We start from the raw sequence: 22102 nt of genomic DNA, 5'->3' as shown, positions 1-22102 counted from the left end.
TAGCTGCATGTCCAGCCTGGCACTCTGGTATGGAAATGCCTCATTTATCAGCTGTGGGGCTTCCTGAGGTCAAGGGGTTCCAGCAGGACCATGGCTGAGGAGAGGAAAAGCTTGGAACAAAATACCCTAATCTTTTGTTGTTGCACTGCCTGGAGCCTTCTGTCCAGCTTATCCATCTGGAGGCGATGACAGAGGGGACTCTGCTGCTCTGGCGGGGTCACCAGCCCGGGCTGTGTTTGTAGTGTAGACAATTCGTGAAGTCTGATGAATTTTCTTTGGCCAGAACTGCATTGCTACTCACGAGTCCAACGGCATTGACATCATCACAGCCTTAATTCTCAATGACATCAACCCTCTGGGAAAGAAGAGGATGGACCTCGTGTTGGAGCTGAAGGCAAGTGCATGTTTTGTGCAATTCACGTTCGCAGTAAGATGAAACGCAATTTTATCATTGGAATTATGTGGGTGTTTATTACATCCCAATATTCCTGAGTGCCAAAATATTATATATTTCAAAGAGCTGGAGGCAGTGCCCAAAGATTGTTTGTCACAGGTATTTCATCTTTTAAATGATGACACGGAGCCACCAGTTCTCACATGGAGATGCAACAGTCAAGATAGGCTAAGGAATCCTAAAATAAGATCCTGTTAAAAATTTAAAGCTGATGAAAACTTCTCTGTTGTGACTGAGCTTTTAAATACACAATGGAAGTGAAGTTTCTCGTGTTACAACTAGTTTCCTAATACTTTATTGTTGTTGTTTAATCAGTTGATGTTAAATCAACAGTTCTTTAGGGCTGTTCATACTAATGCTGAAATTATTAGCCCTGGTGCTGGTTTCAAAATACAGGAGCAGGTTCCCTTCTAGTGACAGCAGTCCCAGAGCACTCTTGCTTCAGCCTCTGTGTTTGAGAAATACTTCCTTTCTGACTTACTGCCCTGCCTTACACTGCGACGTCTCCTTGTTTTCCGTTGCCGACTCACACCATTATTATGGGTAATGTGGGTTTTTTATTATTGTAAATAAAAAATGCTTTTAGACTCAATTAGCATTATACTTCAAAATTAAATACTTTTATTGGGTTTTATTGTCAGGCATGATGGATTTTAATCTTAATTGTTCGTATTAAAGTAGTCTGGTGCCTTGTGGTAGTTTCCCATTTCCTCCCCGTGTTTCTTGGCGTGAGGAGGCTGCAGAGTGAGCTCAGTTAAGAGCAGCACAGCACGTCTGTGTCTTCAGCCCTGCCTGTCCCTTGATTTAATCAGCAGCATCTTCAGCAAAGCTGAGCTGCGCCACTTGGAAGCTCAGAGCTTGTGGTGATGCTGCAGCACCCTCAAAACAAGACAAAGTAACACAAGCTTGAAACAGCAGCATTTTAGAAATCCTAAACCTTGACTTGGGTTCATTTGGTGTCTCCCAGGAAGTAGGATTTGGGAAATAAACTGGTAAAGGTCAATAATTAGAGGAGAGGGAGGTTGGCAAGGTGAGGCTGCGGGAACCCTGTGGTGGCTGGCTGGGACAGTCATGGTTTCCTGTGGCTCACAGTTGTACACCCAGGTTCTGAAGCCCTTCTTGGCACTGGCTGTGGTGGCAGTCCAGCTGGGTACCCTCATTTTTTGGCTCCTGGCAGTGATTGTTGTTTCTCCCTCAGAACAACGCCTCGAAGCTGCTCTTGGCCATCATGGAGAGCAGGCACGACAGCGAGAACGCCGAGAGGATCCTCTACAACATGAGGCCCAAGGAGCTGGTGAGTCCCTGGGTCACTCCCAAGCTCCTGAGTCCATTCAAGCCAGGTGCTCCAGCACTGGGCACCCTGGGATGGCTGTGTCCACCCCAGAGGCACTGCAGGAGCTCACTGGCAACTGGAAAGCCTTTCCAGGGGCTGGTTGCCTGAGCGTGATATCTACAGGGAATGGCTCAGCCCAGTTCCCAGGTATCACAAGTGATACAAGGTGCTGTGGAGGAGAGATTCAGCATCCTGTGTAAGGCAGGGAAGGAGCACCATCTGACACTTTGGAATCACAGAACCATCCCAGAATGGTTTGGGTTGGAAAGGACCTTAAAGCTCACCTTGTTCCACCCCCGCCATGGGCAGGGACACCTTCCATAGAGCAGGTATCCACATGTGGAAGTGATTTGCACAGGGAACACAGAAATGAACATTTCTAGTGCCCCAAGAGCTGTCCAGTAGACCATGGCAGGGTTTGGGGCTGGTTAATGCATTACCTGGTGCAAACACATCCAGGCCATGGCAAGTGCAGCTGCAGCACTGCCGACGTGTGTCACAGCTCGGAGCTGTGGCCGGAGTGCAGGATGGGACAGAGCCTGAGGAGAGGGTGGCCCAGAGTAGGGGGAACCAAAAGCTCAGTTTCTTGTGTCAGTGAGCTGGGCTGAAGCTGAGGTCAGGCCTCCTGTTTATCCTGGATGTTGAGAAACATGTCCATGCTCTGCTGCCCTTGACCTTCTTCCACCCTTGGCCTAAGCCTGCTCTTCACTGGCCTCTGTGTCCTTTTCTAGGTGGAAGTGATCAAGAAGGCTTATCTGCAGGGAGAAGTGGAATTTGAGGATGGAGAGAACGGGGAAGATGTTGCAGCATCTCCAAGGAACGTGGGACACAACATTTATATCTTGGCTCATCAGGTAAGAGTTTCACCTGCAGCTTTTGTAGCACCATGAGTCACAAACTGGGAATAGCCAGAGTCTGCTTTTCCCTGGAACTGTTCTCATGGCTCATCTCTGGGACAAACTCACTGCATGTTCCCTTGCTATCAGAGCAAATCCCAATCCTTAATCAGAAACAAAAATTCTATAATACAAGAAAATTTGGGGAATTTAGTTTTATAATGGGGAGCAGGCAGGCTCTGGACTGAGTTTCTGAAGACATGTGACTCCATTCTCGGCAGCACTGAGCAGCAATGTATTATTTTTCAGCTGTATCAAAGGTTACTTTATACTCCCAAAGAAATTCTGCTCACTGGTCAATTAAAGTGTAAGCAGAAATCTCAGTCCTTGCCACTTCCTCTCTCTGCTGGAGCCCAGCAGGGCTGTTGTATTGAGAAAATGTGTGTTTGAAAGGTAAAAATACAAAGGGGAGAAAAATCTATCTAAATCTACTTAATATATTGGTGTTACATCTCTCACTGCATTAGAGACTTCTTGTTCCTGTAGCATCTGAGCAGACAGCCCATCACTCTGCTGCAGGATGGATTTGGAGCATCCAGCAGCATTTTTGGAGCACTTCTCTGTGCATCTGCTGTTCAGTTGATGCAGATTTTCTCTTTGTCCCTGCCTGGATCTTTGGGTGATGAGCACCCCTTTGGGTTGGGGTGGGTGGAGAAGGACAGACCGAATGTGAACGTTCAGAAAGATTCCCAAGCCAGGCAAAGGGTAGGAGAGGGTGGGGAAAAGAGGAATACAACACTGGTATTAAAAAAATACATATTTGAATCATTCTGACTTGCTCCCAAAATAGAGCTGCAGGGTGTCTGGTTGGAACAGAACAAGCCTTCTGTCAACTTTGCCCTTTCCTAGCAGCTGACTGTGTACTATTTCTTTTTTTATGCCAAAAATCAGAAATTTAATATCACAGAGAGACATCTGGTGTCTCCCACTCCCTGTGCATTCCTTTCTTTCAGTTGGCTCGTCACAACAAAGAGCTGCAGAACATGCTGAAGCCGGGAGGTCAGATCGAGGGGGACGAGGCTCTGGAGTTCTACGCCAAGCACACGGCACAGATCGAGGTACGGAACCGGAGCCTGCTGGGAGGGGCTGAGCCCCTGGGCACGGAACCCGTGCAGTTATCCCTGTGGACACTCCACGTGACATCCTGCTTGCACTGCCCCTGTGTGTGGACTGCCATCCCTGACACGGAATGTCCCTGTATTTAGTTCCTTGCTCGGTGTTTGGCAGCGCCGGGGGGAGCTGTTCCTGAGCTGTCGTGTGTGGGCTCTGGGATGGAGCTGAGCAGAGCTCTCTTGGCAGCACAAGTGTGGCTTCACTTCTGTTACAATTTGGCCGGTGCTGTTGCTGAATCCATGAAGTTTGTCAGAGCTCTTGCCACTCTTTCTGGATCCTGATGGCAATTTGGCCTCATGTACCATCTAAGAGCCTTGTAAAAGTAAAATTCTCATAAATAGGGAGATTTCCCAGGGAAGCTGTGGCTGCTCCATCCCTGGAAGTGTCCAAGGCCAGGTTGGACAGGGCTTGGAGCAACCTGGGCTGGTGGAAGGTGTCCCTGCCCATGGCAGGGGGTTGGAATGCAATGAGCTTTAAGGTCCCTTCCAGCCCAACCCATTCTGTGCTAATATGGCTTCACAAAAGTCTCTGATAAGCAATACAGATATAACTATTATTCCTCATACTTGCTTGTGGCTAAAATTTACCAACATTCTTGAACTGGGTGACCACATTGCTCTGAAGCCCATCCCAGCTTTGGTGCAGGATCCACTGGGCCCCTTGGCTCAGACCAGTACTGCTGGGATAAGACCATGGCATAGAAATTAGTCTTGGGGCTAAATGTAAAACTGCTTTGAAAGATAAATTAAATGAAACCTCTGTCGAGCTGCTGTTGTACAGAAATTTGTCCAAGTTTCTGCATGTTTGAAAGAGGAGAGACAAAAAGGCAGAAATAGAAGCGTTTCAGAGGTAGGCAGGACTCACGAGGCCGCTGTTCAGATTGTCAGGTCGGACCGTACCATGGAGCAGATCGTCTTCCCCGTGCCCAGCATCTGTGAGTTCCTCACCAAGGAGTCCAAGCTGCGGATCTACTACACCACGGAGAGGGATGAGCAGGGCAGCAAGATCAATGACTTCTTCCTGAAGTCAGAGGACCTGTTCAACGAGATGAACTGGCAGAAGAAGCTGCGAGGTGCGTTGGTGTTGCCGGCGTGGCCGCGTGGGGAGGCACCAGCGGAGCGCTGGGGTCGGGCTTTGGGGATCTGGAGCATTGACTGGGTAGCAGATGGTTCCCAGGGTGGCACCAACCTCGCTAATTGTTTGCAAGAGCTGCTCCTCTGCATGATGGCAAGATGCTGTGATGAAGGCAATGAATGCTGGAGCAATATGGACCCTCTTGGAGGGGATCCAGGGCAGAGCGGGAGGAAGGAGCACAGGTCGTCTTTTCTAAGATCCAACAGGAAGGAACAAATCTGTGGAGGCTTTGCTTAAACGAGAATGTGCAGGGGGAAAGGGAGAGGACACAGCTGAAGGAGCAGTGGCCTGTTCTCCTTCCCTGTGCTGAATTCCCACTTGTTCCAGGGAGGGGTAGGGATGGGTGATGCAGCAAGGTTGGACTTGATGATCCTAAAGGTCTTTTCCAGCCTTAAAGATTCTGTGGACTTCGGCATCTCCAGTAGTGGAGCTGTTTAAGAACAGGTTAAACATGCATTTCCCAGTGATGGCGAAGTAGAACTGGTTCTTTCTTGGGGCAAGGAATTAACTGACAGGCTAACAAGTCACTCCCAGCCCTGTCATGATAAAATATCTGAAAGCAAGCATTTTCAAGTACTGATTTCCCTCTGAGATTCCCACTGGCAGCTAGGAAATCCTTTTTAATGATATTTTCATTCATGCACTGCCACCACATCCCCCATAAACTTTCTAACTCATTTGCTCTGGGTGTTTTTTTCTTTTAAAAGCTGATTTCTTGTTTTACTAAAGGCCAAGTGTTGCAGCTGAGGCTCAGCCTCAGTGGGCAGTGCTGAGTGATTAGAATTTGCCAGCAGTGACCCTCTGAAATGTGACAGATAAGGCAGTAACTTCTGCTGCAGTCAGCCACTGCTGTTCCCCTCCTGTGCATCAGCTCAACTCCAGGTTTTAGTTTAGGAGCACAGATTGGTCTGGAATCTCCTCCTAGGGCTCACATGGGAGTGCTGCCTAAAATCACCCAAGAGGTCTGCAAGAAATATGGGAATATATATGACATTCTAAACAAATTAGCAACTTTAACAGCATCCATATATTCTGTCAGATTTTTATTTCAGCTTGTTTCTGAACCCTGCTGCGAGCTTTTTCTTTGCTCTCTGATATCTAAACACTCTGCCTCCTTCCAAGGAGGGAAAACAGTTCTATCCCATCTTTGAGAGCATTTTTAATAGATTTTTTCCACTACTCTAGATTTCAGGAGGACACAATTTGCTGTGCAGTAATCGGGGGGATTTTGCCTGGCTGCAGAGGGAATTACTGCAAGGCAGCTTCTTGCTTTCCTTGTCATCTTACAGTCCACAACCACTTCAGACAAGGAATCTTTTTGCTTTCTGCCTCTTGGTTGTGCAGGGATTATTCAGATCAGGAGGTTTTTTTTAAAAGTCTGTCTGTGGAACAGGAAGAATTTCAGGGTGCAGCTGTTGGACTGTGCACTGAGCTCTCTGCAGATGTGCTGGGTCCTTTGCCCCTGGGCAGAGGGAGGGTCAGAGAGCTCCAGCCTGTGATCATTCTGGGGCTATTTTGGGCTGTTACCAGCAGAAAAGACATTTTTAGGTGGGCAGGGTCTCGTGCAGGTGAGCTGCTGGCAGCAGCAGAACACAGAGGGATGGGGCTGAACCTCACCCTTCATTTTCCTCCTCCTAATTGTTCTTGGGGTGACTCTGAGTACAAAGTATATTATTAGGGGAAGCCTGAAGTCCTCGGTCTCTGCAGTTTCTGAACTTGTTCTCTGGCTGCTGCTAAACCATGTCTAAATCATGAATCCTTTGCCTTTAAAACACCATCTAGGAAACCTGAAGTTCTCCTCAAGATGAAGAATAATCAAATAAACTTCAGAACAAGCCATGAAAATTATTACTGTTGATGCTGTGCTTTTGGGCAAACTGAAAAGGAACTGAAGTTTTGGTGGAGATAATTTTCTATATAGACTTTTTTTTTTTTTTTAACCTTCCTTTTAAAAGAATTGTTTTGCTCTTTTGCAGCTCAGCCTTTCCTGTACTGGTGTGCTCGGAACATGTCCTTCTGGAGCAGCATTTCCTTTAACCTGGCTGTCCTCATGAACCTGCTCGTGGCATTTTTCTATCCCTTCAAAGGAATCCGAGGAGGTACCAATATTTAACATAGAAAAATATGTGAACAAAGAAGGTACAGTGAGCCAAACTCTGCCCCCCCTCTCCTGTCTGTGCATCACTGTTTGCTTCAGTGGGAATAGGGGAACAGAAATTGGCTTTTTTAATTGCCTCAATTTAAATTGTGCTGTTGTTACTCTTTCTTGAGGCATTTGTAAGGAAAATACAGAGCCGTGCTTCTTCCTAGGGGAAAAAATTATCCAAGACAAACATCCACCTTTAATTACTTGAATGTTCTACTTTGGTTTAAAGTTCTGCAATTAAGTATTGAACTAAAAATAGGTAAAATGTTATATTTGTTGTTTTCCTTGAGCTTGCATTTTATTAATGACATTTTCCACCCAGTTCTCCTGGTTCTTTGAGACCTGGGGTGGGTGACATTACCCTGTGTTGGCAGGGAAGGTGTACTGGGTGAAGTGACCTGCCTTGTGCCATTAGAAATTGATGGAGCACATGGAAACAGAGCCCAACTGCAGGATTCCCTCACCCCCAGGAGCATGGAGGGCAGAGGTTTCCCAGAGGGAATGAGGAGCATCCATGTCCCCTGGCTCAGGACCAACCTGCTGCTCCGAGCTCCCTTGCCATGAGTGGGCAGCAGCAGGGCTTGCCAGCGTTGCTGACACAAATTACGGGATAACACGAGTGGCTCCTGTGGGATTTCACAGTCCCGCTGTAACAGGTCCATGGAAGTTGCCTCTGATCCAGCCCCGGGCTTTGTGTGACACTGGTGGCTCTTGGAGCCAGCACAGTAAATCCTGATGAGATCCAGCTGCTCATCCTTAGATCCAGCCTCTCCCAGCAGCTGCACCCCAGGGCAGGTCGAGGGCTGGAGTCGTGTCAGCTGGAACTGGGAAATCTGGAGAAATACTCAAATATTCTTGTGAATCTCTGTAGTGGGTATTGGTGGAAGGGGGATGCCCAGGTGGGAGCTTTTTCCTTGTGTTTAGGGGTTTGCATCCTGATAAAGCCTGTCAGAAGGATATTTTAGATCAAAATCCCGTGTTCCTGAGAGGAGGAAGAGAACAGTTTTACCTTCTACCATCAGGCTGTGCTACCTCTGCATCAGCAGAGTGGAGGTGCCCAGATCCTTTCTGCCTGGAAAGTTGCAACAGGCCCAAAGAGCAACTGAATTTTCTCTCTCTGCTTTCAAAAATCACAAGTTAAAAGGTCTTTATTTATGGCTGCCAGGAAAGCTGCTGGTTATATGAGTTTGTTGAGATTACAAATTGCAAGACTCGGGGGGATCATTTGGCATTTTGAGAGTGCCCTACCCTACATATTTGAAATTCTTTTTCAGGTAACACTGTGATAAAATCTCTTCCTCTACTAGTTAGAATCAAAAAAAGTAAAATAAATACATGTGTATCTTATATTTAGCTTAAAAAAAAAAAAAAGACTCTTCCAAACAGACTGTTTGGGGGAAGTTGTCAGTGTCTTGAGTTGCTCAGACACGGTGAACTGAGCAGCTGATGAGCATCTGACAGTAGCAGAAGCTGTAAAACTTCTGACTTGAGGAGCAGAAACAAAACTGGATGCCTGGAATTCAGTACTGGAATGGTGAGAATTCCAGAGACAGGGAGAACTTCCTGCTGGCTGCACGTTCCTGCTGCCTGGGGTGGTGTAATGACCCCCCGTGCCCCCAGCAAGGCTTTGGTGTCGGGTTGGGTGCAGACAGTTGGTGAGTGACCAACCCTTGGCTTCAGGTGCCAAGGGCCAGGACATTGTTCCCAGTCTGTTCCCAGCCTCTCTCTGTCCCCAGGAAGGAGAGAGCCCCCGAGCCCTGCTCTGTCCTGGAAGTGGCCTGGGTCCGACTGAAGTCCTGGCATTGTCCTTGCTGGACAGCCTGGGGTTCCAGGCCAGGCCTGGGTGGGTGTTCAGGCAACACCTGAGGACTTCATGAACTCCAGGCATTTCTCCAGGCCTGCTGGGAACTGCTGCAACTCCTGACAGCAAATATATTCCCGTGCTGTGGAATAGCTGGGATGCTCAGACACCTGTGCAGGTGGGATCCTTCAGGATCTGTCCCTCCTGGCAATTCCTGAGTCATTCCCTCCCGTTTTCCCCTCTCCTTGCTGTTCCTGCTCGGGTGAGTCCATGCCAGGCTCTGCACCCTGTGTGTGTGACAGCTCCGGTGGCAGCGCTGCTCGGGGATCCCACACTCCCTCCAGGCAGCAGAAACAGCTGCTTGACTTTACGCTTATTAAGTTTTAATTTCCATCTATCCTCTGCTGTCTTTATTAATCTACAGTGATTTGGAACAAAATTAAATGGCTGCTCATGGTAGTCAGATGAGGGTAATATTTCCTAAGCTGCCTGAATTTGGGAGGGGAGGATAAAGCCCTCAGCGAGGATCCTGCCAGTAAGACAGAAGTTCTCTGAGTACGAGTTTGCAGAAGGGCTGCAGAGTGCTGTGAAAGTTGGGGGGTCTGGCCTTTCTGTCTGTTGAGGAACGGGTTGCTTGAAGACGAAAATTATGTCAGTTTTCAGAAAGAAGTGTCTTATTCTGCATAAACCCAGGGTAAATGGTATTTTTGGCTGAACATTTATGGCTCTTTCAGGGAAGTGTATTTTTAGAACACGGGCTCGATGTTATGTAAGCAGCCAGTCTCATGGGACAGTCAAAATAGAACCAAGAACAGCGAGAGATGACAAAAACTGGTACGAGGGTTTGACCAAAAGGATTTCAGGAGACTCTGCTGTGGCTCCAGACCCAGAGGAGCATCGGGTCCATCCTCACCTGCCCAGGCAGGGCCACTGCAGAACATGTCTGCAAAAGGCCTCTCAGCATTCAGGTGTACCAGTGATGAACACAAGAATGAAGAATCCTGTAATACTCATCATTTACATAAGAATTTAGTAACAAATTTGTCATTAAGATTTGCTGAAGGAAGGCACTGGGCTCAGATGTTCCACTCGCTGCTTTGAAATCGGGAATGGCTGCCCACGAGGCTGGAGGATGCCACACCAGAGATGACATCAATGGCATTTATTTGGTTAGTTTGGTTACACAGGTGTTTAAAAGGGTTTGTTTCCCCCAGGCACCCTGGAGCCCCACCTGTCCGGGTTGCTGTGGACAGCCATGCTGATCTCCCTGGCCATCGTCATCGCCCTCCCCAAGCCCCACGGCATCCGCGCCCTCATCGCCTCCACCATATTACGGCTGATATTTTCAGTTGGTTTACAACCTACTTTATTTCTTCTGGGTGCATTCAACGTAAGAACTGAGTGGGCTTTGTTGATGTTCTCCTGCACCTTATGTAAGGGTTCCTCACCTGCGCGTGGAGACGGCAGGCAAAAATAGCCTGGGACATTGTGCTGGGACTGGTGGGAGGAGTAATCCCCTCTTTGGGCTCTGCCTACCAGAAGTGCTTTGCTGTTGATCATTTAATCCTGGTTCCCCAGGATGGAGACAGAGCTCTAAGGTTTTGCTCAGTCTAGAAACAGCTCTCACCCCAGCCAGAAACAGGGAGTGTGTGAGCTAAAGCACATGAGTATTCACCCAAACTTGTCTCTGCTCGTGGACTGAGCTGCAGAGTTTATGGGGTTGTATCTCATAGGAGTGGCTGAGGGAGCTGGGGGGGCTCAGCCTGGAGAAAAGGAGGCTCAGGGGGGACCTTCTGGCTCTGCAATCCCTGACAGGAGGGGGGAGCCGGGGGGGTCGGGCTCTGCTCCCAGGGAACAGGGACAGGAGGAGAGGGAACGGCCTCCAGCTGTGCCAGGGGAGGGGCAGGTGGGACATCAGCAGGAATTTCCCATGGAAAGGGTGGTCAGGCCTTGGCAGGGGCTGCCCAGGGAGGTTTGGAGTCCCCAGCCCTGGAGGTTCCCGAGGAAGGCCTGGAGTGGCACTCAGTGCTCTGGGCTGGGGACAAGGTGGGCATGAGGCACAGGGGTGGACTCGATGCTTGGAGGTCTTTTCCAACCTAAAGAATCCTGCAATGTGCCCAAGGCCTGGCTCCAGCCCACATGCCAGCAGAATGTGCCACAAGCAGTTCTGCTGCAGTCCTGTGTGAGCTGAGCCACCAGAGCTCATCAGCGCCCAGACCCGGGTACTTGTGGTCTCTCGTGGCGAAGAAGCCTGAAGGGGTTTCTCTGGCTGAGTCAGCAGCAACGCTGCAAAGATGCATCTTTTCAAAGCCTTTGTTTATATTAACCAACTGCCCAGCTTTGAGTGCATCATTTAGTAGCTCTTCTTGTCTTCCAGCAAGTCCCTGAGTGCCAGGATGGGTGTGAGGGGGATGGGGGTGGTTACTGGTAATTGTGGCATTTAGCAGGTTCCCAGTACATTAAAGCAGCTTTTCTTGGTGTTGATGGCACACGGGAGGACTTCTGGGTGTGTTATCCCAGAGGGAATTGCTGAGGGAATCTGAAGCACCTGCTTAGTCTTTAGAACAGGGGTGTTGGGTTGTTGGGGTTTTTTTAGGAAGGTTTATCACTCACACCAGGGACTGTTTTTACTTTCTTCTTTATCTTAGTCTTGATGCCCTTTGACACCAAGCTGGGGAGAGCAGCCAGGGTACAGTTTGTACTGGACATGTGCAGTTTGAGTTTGGGCTTGCTCTCAGCTGGGCAGAAAACACAACAGGGAGCAGGTTTTACTGATGTGGGGGACAGTGTTTGTTGGTACCATCCTGGAGTTACCTCCAGCTTGGAAAAACTGCATATTTTTCCTGAAAAGCCACATGTTGTAACTAATTTATGGTTTGTTCTTCCTTAGGTTTGTAATAAAATCATTTTTCTGATGAGTTTTGTGGGTAACTGTGGGACCTTCACTCGAGGATACAAGGCCATGATCATGGATGTGGAGTTCCTCTATCACCTGCTGTACCTGCTGATCTGTGCCCTGGGGCTCTTCGTGCACGAGTTCTTCTACAGCCTCTTGGTAGGTGTTCAGTTGGCCCTGGGAATGTTTTCCTGTCAGTGTGTTTGTGAAGTCCCATCTCTGGCACATCCAGATGTCACAGAAACTTTCTGCTTTGCTGCTGGGAAGCTGCTGTACAGGCTCTGGGAAGAGCTGTTCACGGGAGGCTTTCCTTGGGAGGAGTTGTGGTGGGAGACTGTGGGACTCCTGCCACATTCCTTCTTCCTGGTGTGTGACGTTTTGCAGGAACACATTGACAGGATAAGGGGGATGGTTTTAAACCAAGAGAGGAGAGATTTAGCTTAGATGTATTGAAGAAATTTTTCCCTGTGAGGCTGGTGAGGCCCTGGAAAGTCCAGAGAAGCTGTGGCTGCCCCATCCCTGGGAGTGTCCAAGGCCAGGTTGGACGGGGCTTGGAACAACCTGGGCTGGTGGAAGGTGTCCCTGCCCATGGCAGGGGTGGCACTGGATGGGCTTTAAGGTCCCTTCCAGCCCAACCATTCTGTGATTTGTACAAGCAAACAAAGACCTTTTTGATCTTCTCAAGAGGAAAATAGAAATGTTGGTGGAACAGGAGGCACTGTTGGAGTCTTTAAGGTGCTTTACTGTGTTATTACCAGTGACTGTAGCAGTGTCCCTGCTTTTTGAGCAGCTGGATAACTTAGTTTGTATCCAGCCTCCAGCCCTGACATGAGGGACATGGATCCTGGCAGAGGTTTCTCCTGTTTGGGGTGGAATTCATCCTGCACAGCACAATACTGCTAAGAATAAGCACTGAAGGAGTGAGTAGATGTAGTGTTGGTGGAGAAAATGTGTCATTGTTGAAGCAAACCTTAAATCCCATTCAGAACATGCTATTTTTGGCTCTTTGTTGGATGTTTGCCACATCCTCTGGTACCTGAGCTGGGTATTTTCTGTGTTCATGTTCAGTTGAACAAATACCTGTTCTGTCAGTGTCAACCAGCTTAGCCACAACCTGCCTGGGCTCTGCTGTGAGCCGTCCCAGACCCAGAGCAGTGAAAAATAAAGGAAATGTCAGGAGAGAAATTTAAATGCAGAATTTGGGGGAAAGATATTACGCAATTATACGCTCAATAAGCTAAAACTAATTGCAATATGAAATGAGCTGTTTCGAGACTGTGATGGGGCAGGTATCTATAAACTAATGTAATAACAGCCTGTGCTGGCAGCTTTGTGTGTTTAGCACTGAAGCAGAAATACCTGCCCTCCCCAGGCAGGGGCTTCTTCCCAAGCTGCTGCTCAGGCCTGGAGCCCACGCAGTGCTGATGAAGAGGAGGCACAGCTGCCTCCATCCCTCGGTTTTCAAAGTGCACAGCACAAGAAGTGCCAACACATGGTGCTACCTGTGCTGTTGTTGGTTGGTTGTCCCCAGCTCTTTGACCTGGTGTACCGGGAAGAGACTTTGCTCAACGTCATCAAGAGCGTCACCCGCAACGGGCGCTCCATCATCCTCACTGCCGTGCTGGCCCTCATCCTGGTCTACCTGTTCTCCATCGTGGGGTACCTCTTCTTCAAAGATGACTTTATCCTGGAAGTGGACAAGCTCCCTAATGAAACCTTGCTGCCAGGTGGGTGCCAGTGGCTCATTTCCGTGGGTTGTGTTGGAGGAAGTAACGGGCTGTTGTTCCCCGGGGCACCGATGGGACAAGGGGGAACGGCCTCCAGGCTGTGCCAGGGGAGGGGCAGGGGGACATCAGGAGGAATTTCTCATGGAAAGGGTGGTCAGGCCCTGGCAGGGGCTGCCCAGGGAGGTTTGGAGTGCCCAGCCCTGGGGGTGTCCAAGGCAGGCCTGGCCGTGGCACTCAGTGCTCTGGGCTGGGGACAGGGTGGGCGATGGGGCACAGGGGGGACTCGATGATCTTGGAGGTCTTTTCCAACCTCAGTGATTCTGGGATTCTGTGAAATAAAAATGCTTTTAGGGTTGAATCTAAAAGCACTGAATGCATAAATCAGAGTCCTGTGCCCTTCTAAATCAAGGACCACACACCACCCTAAATGCCTCGTAACTGCATGCTGAATATGAAGAGGTGCCTTGGTATGTGAGAAGTCACCTTGCAGGATGTCAGACCACCCCTTGATTGCCCACTTTGTGGTTTCAGACCGCACAGAGCCCGGTGAGACCATGACTGGCGAGTTCCTCTATTCAGATGTCTGCAAAGCAGGGAGCAGTGAAAACTGCTCTTCCATCATTCCTTCAGACCGTGAGTATCCACTCTGGAATTCCGAACTTGCACTCTGAATTTTTCACACTTTTTCTGGTTAAACACCTTCAATTTAAAAAAAAAAGTTATTAATTTCTTTACAAAATCCTATGTAATAAATTTGGAAACAAAGCTATCATGAGACTAACCTGAAATATCATTAATTTAGGACAACAGCATAAATAACATTTGTTACATGAAATGATTAAACCAGAGAAACTTAGGACTAAACCAGACTTTATAAACCACTGCCATACTCTTTAATTTTCTCCATCAATTGGAGAAGGAAGCGATGCAGTTTGCCTCTTTGCAAAGTTTATTATTTTAAAACATTAGGCTATTAAATGTGATCTCAGAGGATAATGCCCTGTGAAATATGGTTTATTGGCAGCATTATTCTATCTGGCAAACTAAGGAAACTGTTTTTAATGTCGTATCAGGAAGTACTCAATGGATTAAGTAGACAGGATAGGTTTGGGGGGTTTGGAGATCAAAAAAGTGAGATATTACTTGGGTCTTGAAATATTTCAGTTTTATTTCCAAGAAAATGTTATTTACTTGTCAGAGATTTACAGTTCTGGCTGGGGGGGGCAGACAGGGCATGGCTGTTTTTCTCAGAAGTGCAGCTCCTGCATGACCATCAAAGGTCAGATGGCCACGAGCCCTCTGCTCACAGGAGGAGAGGGCTCTGCTTTGCTCCACTGTCCTCTTTGAGAAACTAAAATTCAGCCTGGATACAAGAAAAGCTGCTTCATTCAGCTCCTACACTCTGACTACAGGAAGGAAAGCTCCAGAGATGTTTTTAGATCATAAATAATCAACCTGGCACCAGAGTCTTGTGTGGCCAGGGATGTTCATGGTGCCCCATCTTTGGCCACTGCTCCTGGGTTTTGGCTCTTTCAGGATTGCACAGGGGTTTGGGCCTCTCTAAGGCTGTCTGTGGGAAGGTGGGATCTGCTCCTGAGCATTTCTGTGATGAAATGAAGGTCATGAGGCTTTTAATGGGTACAGGGAGAGAGTATGAGGTTGGGGAATTAATTCTAGCAGTTCTGTAAGTGAAACTGTGAAGTTGGAGCCTTCAGCCAAGTGAAGAGAAGGTCAAAAAAAGTGTGTTGCTTTTCTAGCAAAATGCTGTTTCCACAAGCAGTGATATTTTAGCCATTTGAAAGCTCTGAGTGGAAGTTGCCATTTTGAGTGCAGCCCAAAGGCTGTGCAATCTGTCAGGCACCAAGGGAGAGTGGAAGAGGCAACACTTTGTCCTCTGAGCTGTCAAAAAGCTTGGATTCTGTATAAACAGGCATCTGGTGATCTGAGCTGTGCATGAGAACAGGGATGGGAAGAGAGATTTAACCAAGTCACAGGCAGCAGTTCAAGCACAAAAGAGAACTGGTGGTGGGGAGAGGAGGGCAGGGATGGGATCTGCTCCCGTGGTGGCTCTGGAGAGGATCCAGCAGAGGCCACAAAGATGATGAGGGGTCTGGAGCATCTCTAATGAGGAGAGACTGTTTAGAGAAGACTGAGAGGGGATCTCATCTGTCCATGTAAATGTCTCCAAGAGGTGTCAGGAGGATGGCTGCAGACTCTCCTGTATGCCCAGTGACAGGGCGAGGAGCAATGGCCATGAACTTTGGCCCAAGAAGTTCCACCTCAACACGAGGAAGAACTTCTTTCCATGGAGGGTGGAGAGCACTGCAGCAGCTGCCCAGGGAGGTCAAGGAGTCTCCCTCTCTGGAGACATTCCAAACCCCCCTGTGTCACCTGCCCCAGGTGATCCTGCCTTGGCAGGGGGTGGGACTGATGATCTCTGGAGGTCCCTTCCAACCCCAACTGTTCTGGGATGCTTTGGGGGAACTACAGGGGTTTGCAACATGGGCTGGCAGTCTAAGGGGCTAGAGAGCATACCCAGCAAAGAATGGAGAGAATGATTTAGAGCTAATCTTGGCTTTGCAACGTGTCTTTGCTTGCTGTGCTCACAGAAGTGCTCACTGAAGAAATGGAGGAAGAGAACAAGGAGCATACGTGCGAGACACTGCTGATGTGCATTGTTACTGTACTGAGTCACGGGCTCAGGAGCGGGGGTGGAGTAGGTGATGTGCTCAGGAAACCTTCCAAAGAGGTAAATTAGCACTGGCTGGGGGTGGAAGAGTGATAACCATGTAGGGCTGGGATCTTCTGCTGGGGAAAATGTGTGTACACTGCCTTGAAACACATGTAGGAACAGCGACGAGGAGGGACCACGCTCGTCTTTGTAACGTGGTTACATCTCTGTGGGATCAGATGGAACAGCAGCCAGTTCATGCAAGCTTCTACCATTCTATTTTAGGGATTCCTTAGCTTGTGGGCTGTCCAGAACAGGGCTCAAATAGCAGAAGTGGGGCAGCCAACAGCCTGTGCTTTGGGAGTTCAGGAGCTGAAGGGATAGGGAAGCTTGTGAGAGAGGAACGTGAGGCAGCAGATGGAAATGCTGTGGTAGCTGCTAGATGCCAGTGGCAGTTTCTGTGGGAGCATCCCTAGGGAAAGGTCATGTGTCAAATGGAATGGATGAGAGGACAAGGGACTGAAGAAATTAAGTGAATGGTTTTAAATTCCAGTAAAATACATTATGGTCCACACTGATGCTCTGTTGATACACAGGAGGTGTATCAATATAAGGATATCATTTGGATGGGCTTCAGGGAGGGGTGAGAACAAATTTCAGTGTGTGAGAAGAGTTTTTCCTCTTGTGAAAATGAGAGAAGAGAGAAGTCCGAAAACTTGGACACAGGAAGAGCAGTTCTGTAGAGATCCCACACTGATAGTTGATTAATTTAGTTTTTCTTTCAGTGGTTTTGCATTTTAGTTTCCCTTAATGGTTTGAGTTGTGAGTTATCCTTGGAGAGCACTCAGCAGTGGAGACTCACAAGGGAGAGGGGTGGTAGGGGTTAGATGGGCACCTCTTTGAGTTGTTAATAATTAAAGTGTCTGTTTTGCAGGAACCTCTCTTTGCTGCTAGAGTGATATATGATCTGTTGTTCTTCTTCATGGTCATCATTATTGTCCTCAACCTGATATTTGGGGTGATCATTGACACTTTTGCTGATTTAAGGAGTGAAAAACAGAAGAAAGAAGAAATTTTAAAAACTACTTGCTTTATTTGTGGTAAGTGTGGAGGCACACTTCAGAATAAGGGGTTACTCTGTGTGAGTCAGGGATAGCTGCAAACTCACAGGAAGAAAGTCTTGAATTACTGGCTGTTCCTCTTTGCATTTCCCAGCCAGTCCTTGGGTGCCACGTGCACTGGAGCTTGGCAGCAGGAAGAGATGAGGAATGCTCAGGATACCATTTTTCCTCAAGTCTTCACTTTCTGCTCCTCCTCTGCCTCAAAGAATAGTTCCCTACTGGAACAGGATTGATTTGAGTGGTGCCTGTGAAAGTTTTTCCCATCAGGAGATTGGGAATGAAGGTGCTGTGGTTGACTGACATGGTCCTGCCACGTTGCATAACACACAGCTGACAGGGGTAACCTTTGGGAGATGCTGCAAAGCAAACATTACTTTTGCTATCAGTTTGCCTAAAAATAGGAGATGTGTTATGAAATCCAACAAAGTGGCTGCATACTGGGCTGGTACCTTTTTAACCAAGATTTTTCTGTTACATATAATAAATATGAGCAGTACTTGTTATACCTTCTTTCTCTTCTCCTTCTCTTTCTCTTCTCCTTCTCTTTCTCTTCTCCTTCTCTTCTCCTTCTCTTTCTCTTCTCTTCTCTTTCTCTTCTCCTTCTCTTTCTCTTCTCCTTCTCTTTCTCTTCTCCTTCTCTTTCTCTTCTTCTTTCCCCTCTTGCATTCCTGGGCATTTGTCAGAGGTTATCCCTGTTATTCAGTGTCCATTCCAGAATGGCTGTGACTTTAACAAGTGTAGCAGCCTGTAGCAATGAGAGCTCCTCTTGCTGGTCCCCAGCTGGCCAGCACTGAGGGCTGTACGTGTGTCCCTCTCGTAGGTTTGGAGAGAGATAAGTTTGACAACAAGACGGTCACGTTTGAAGAGCACATCAAAGAGGAGCACAACATGTGGCACTATTTGTGCTTTATTGTGTTAGTGAAAGTCAAAGATTCCACAGAATACACAGGACCAGAGAGTTACGTGGCAGAAATGATCAAGGTGAGTTTGGAGTTCCGATGTTTTTTTTTCAGATTAGCCCAACCTGCTGGAATATTTGGTAGATGTAGTTTGATTGTATTGGATTTATTTTGTCACTGTACCTGTGTCTACCCAATCCCCAAAACAGTCTGTGTGCACTGGAGCAGGTGAGAGTGAGTGGTGACAGCCAGGTGGCCTTCCTGGTTTGAAATCAGGTGAAGAGAAGCTGTTCTGTCTTAAATCCACATTTAGGGAAAGTGTTTTCAACCTGGTGGAAGTGTCTGAAGCACAACAAACAGGTTATAATCTGTCCTGGTATAAATACCTCCAACTGACTTGTAGGATTTATTGTCATATGATTTGAGCTTATTATTGGAAAGAACTACAATTAATATCTACTCAATTGGAAGGGCTTTTAATGAGAGAATTAAAAGCCTTGTCTCTGCCAAGCTGCGGGTTCAGGGCTCGTGGAATTAGATCCGAAGCCCCAGTCACTAATTTGTGTGTGTCTTCTGGCTGGGGAGCAAAAGCTGTTTGATTTATAGCATTTCAAGTAGTGATTTTTTTAAGAGCAGAACACTTTTCTGACTTGCCTTGAGCTCTTCTGCCACGAGGTCCCAGCAGCCTCTGAGTGGGCGAGCGTGGTGTCCGGCCGGTCTGTAAATCCCCCGAGACCTCGGGCAGGTCAAACCCGTTACTTTGGGGTCACCAGAGTGTCCGTCCTAGTTCTGGATTTCTGCCTCAGTAATGAGGGCTTAAAGAAATCTTGTGAGCAGTCACCTGATAGAGGATTAGCACAGTGAGATAACCAAGTGCATCACTGCTGCCTTCCAGCCTGGCTGATTATATTGCTCCCTTTCTTTATCCCCCCACAGCATGCATGACTTCAGGGGGAAGCACTGCACTTCTGAAGTGTTTTTGCTTAGAAAAGACAATTTTGCGTTGTGGTTTTGCTCAGAAAAGACAATTTTGTGTTGTGCTTTTGCTGCTGTTAAAACTAGTTTTAAAAAAAGTTTCAATTAACTACCAGTTTATTTTTTCAGATTACTTCAGATACAGTTCAAATTAGATAAGAACCAGAAATTAGTCATTGAATATGTTTGCATGAAACACAAAAACTGGAGAACTTCTATCAGAGTTCCCATTCATTAAGTGTCAGCAAGGGCTAATTACTGTGTGGATAAATTATGCACAGCCCGAGCGTCTCATGCAGATGCAGTTTGATGTAACCATGTGCTCTAGGTGGAGGTTTGGAGCGTGTCTGTAGCTGGTGGGTTTTTTGCATTTCATGAGCCAGTTTTCTGTGGAGAACTGAGAGCAGGGTGTCCCCAGGTGCTGTTGCATGGGTGGGGTGTGGAACAGGGAGGGGTTTGGTTTGCACCTCAGCGATCGGTCACGACACAGCCCCAGCGTGTCCAGGGCTCAGGGAGCTGTGTCCTGACTGGAGTTCTCAGCAGTCCTTGTATTCCTTAGGAATCACTTGGCAAAGCTTATTCTGAAAATCAGGAGCAATTCCTTTCCATTCTCCTTTAACATTGAAAACATCCTTTTCTGCCCTAGGAAATCTGGGTGTAAAACACGATGAATCTGTTTCTCTACCAGACCTGTTTGAAATCCTTCTGTAAGAGTCAGAAATGGTTTTTTCTGTTGAAGGGGTGACTTGGGGCCTGGTCCAATGTTACTCAAGCCTTCTGTCTTCATAAGAACCCCAGGCTGGTTTGGGTTGGAAGGGACCTTCAGGATCATCCAGTTCCTTCCACCAGCCCAGGGTGCTCCAAGCCCCATCTAACCTGGCCTTGGACACTTCCAGGGATGGGGAGACCACAACCTCAGCCTCTCCAGGCAAAGTCCCCTGAATCCAGAAGGACAGGCCAAGGAAAAGCCTTAAATATGTGTGTGATTCCCAAGGTTGAGATCCACCTGTGGAAGTGCTGGGATCCAGTGTGGTTGGGTCATGTCCCCAGCCATCAGACTCTCCTGGGAAGCCTCTTTAGGGCAGGGCTGGGTTTTAAAGGGATTCCCTTCCTGTGTTTCAGACTGAAGGTGGCACTGTAACATCTTGGATAGTGACAAAGATGGGGCATGGCTTTGCCATGGGCTGGCAGGTGGGACCATGGCTCAGCTGCAGTTTATTCCCGTTTTTAGGAGTTGAGGGTAGGAAACATCACATGCCCAGATCATACCCTGTGATGGCACAACACACCTCAAGTGTTTCACCTGTGCTCTGACTCCCAACAAAATACCTTGAGAAAACTCTTGAACTTAAGCCCTTTGGCAGTTGAAAGAAAAAAATTTTAAAATATAATTTAAAAAATTCCCTTTGCCATTTAGTATTTGTGGGTTGTTCCAACACCACAGAAGAGTAAAAAAAAAAAAAATATGAAGAATTTAGGAGACTGAAATCATGTGCACCATCAGTTTGGGAGTTGCATCCAGTGCTGCTTGTACAGTGCTTTAAAGATATTTTAAGCACTGTGGTATCAAAAGAATCCTGGACAATTTCATTTATGGAGGTTAGTGAATATTCAGGAGCTTTGAGGGATCTTGAATTTAGATGTTTTCTTGACTAAAAATAATGTGTGTGGAAAGGCAGTTTGCAGGATTCCCACTGTACTGGATATGGCAGAGCTGGATCAGGCCCATAGTGTTCATCCTGCACCCTGCAGGAGTCTGACCCCACATGAAAAGAAAGTGTAGCCTTGAAAATCAATGATTAACCACAATTCTTTAGTGAATTTTATATTTCTTTATGGACAGAAGCTCATTAAGTTAAAACACAGAATGCGGAAAGAAGTCAACAGCTACACTTCAAAACAGAGTTGAATGTTTAGAAGCATTCTGAGCACTGTAAGACTGACCAAAAAATCCACACTAGAAAAGAAGCACAGTGATCTGATCTGACCTGAGCAGCCTGGGACAGTGGAAGGTGTCCCTGCCCATGGCAGGAGGTGGGACTGGATGTGCTTTGAGGTCCCTCCCAACCCAGACCGTTCTGGGGTTCTGTAAAACCAGCTCTGATGCACTGCCAGTGCTGATGTGTGGCTGTGAAGTTGCAGCCCTGCAGCTCCCAGTGCCGTGATGTTGCTCTGGCCCCAGTGGGGGGCTCTTGGTGGGTCTGTGATCTCAGGAGGGTTTGCTTTGGTCCCGTGTGTGTGGGCTGGGCTGCCCTGGGCTTGTAGCTGCACGTCCAGGCTGTGATAGGAGGCTGCAATTCACTGCCAGCTTTTCCCCCTGGAAAGAGGGATAATATTCCCTTTCCTCGGCAAGGTGAGCGTGTGCCTGCTGTGATAGATGATGTAGAACTCGGGATGTCTTAGGAATCTTTGCTGGGAGTCGCTGGAGCAGTGTGAGGGGAACGGGCTGCTGGGGGAGCTGAGCGAGTGTTCACACAGAGCTGCTGCCCTGACTCATCCCTGCCCTGCAGTCCCTTCCCTGGGAACCTCGTGCATGTCAGGAGATGGCAAATGGATTTCAGCAGCTTGGCATGGGGCAGCTCCCCTCTGAAATGCATCCTTGAGCCACCTCCTGATACGGATTTAATAGCACAGCCAGTGCTGCAGGATGTGAGAAAACATCTCTTGGTAGCAGAGATGCTCTTTAATTCCCGGTGTTTATAAAGCTCTCCTGACTGAACTTCCCCCTGGCTTCACCTCCGGATGGGCACTGCAGGCAGTGGGACATGAGGATGGATCCCTGTCCTGTGAGGGGTGTTTTGTGGGAAGGATGCTGATGGTGCTGCAGAGCTGGCAGCCCAGTGCCTCCCGTGTTTCCCAGGAACAAAGGCCCCCGATTCCTGTGGCTTTGTAGTCACCAGGGAAGATCAGGTGATGTCTGAATAACACCCTGTGTG

The 22102-nt window shown here is 47.9% G+C and overlaps 1 protein-coding gene across 10 annotated transcripts in view; it reads left to right on the top strand.

Moving 5' to 3' along the window:
• Positions 1 to 22102, top strand: part of ITPR1 (inositol 1,4,5-trisphosphate receptor type 1) — a 158258-nt gene that overhangs the window by 123756 nt on the left and 12400 nt on the right. For all 10 annotated transcript variants that reach the window (XM_050313080.1, XM_050313079.1, XM_050313081.1 and 7 more), the window contains 13 exons: positions 284 to 394; positions 1653 to 1748; positions 2519 to 2641; positions 3637 to 3741; positions 4676 to 4868; positions 6907 to 7029; positions 10092 to 10267; positions 11768 to 11932; positions 13305 to 13500; positions 14032 to 14133; positions 16110 to 16249; positions 17106 to 17271; positions 18113 to 18273. In XM_050313080.1, coding sequence (XP_050169037.1) covers positions 284 to 394; positions 1653 to 1748; positions 2519 to 2641; positions 3637 to 3741; positions 4676 to 4868; positions 6907 to 7029; positions 10092 to 10267; positions 11768 to 11932; positions 13305 to 13500; positions 14032 to 14133; positions 16110 to 16249; positions 17106 to 17271; positions 18113 to 18273 — 1857 coding nt within the window. The remainder of the gene's footprint in view (positions 1 to 283; positions 395 to 1652; positions 1749 to 2518; positions 2642 to 3636; positions 3742 to 4675; positions 4869 to 6906; positions 7030 to 10091; positions 10268 to 11767; positions 11933 to 13304; positions 13501 to 14031; positions 14134 to 16109; positions 16250 to 17105; positions 17272 to 18112; positions 18274 to 22102) is intronic.

This window comes from Myiozetetes cayanensis, unplaced genomic scaffold, assembly GCF_022539395.1.
Source record: "Myiozetetes cayanensis isolate MyiCay16 unplaced genomic scaffold, myiCay2020 scf18, whole genome shotgun sequence".
NCBI lineage: Eukaryota > Metazoa > Chordata > Aves > Passeriformes > Tyrannidae > Myiozetetes > Myiozetetes cayanensis.
Note: the sequence above shows the minus strand (reverse complement) of the source record. Positions and strands in the feature narration are given on the sequence as shown.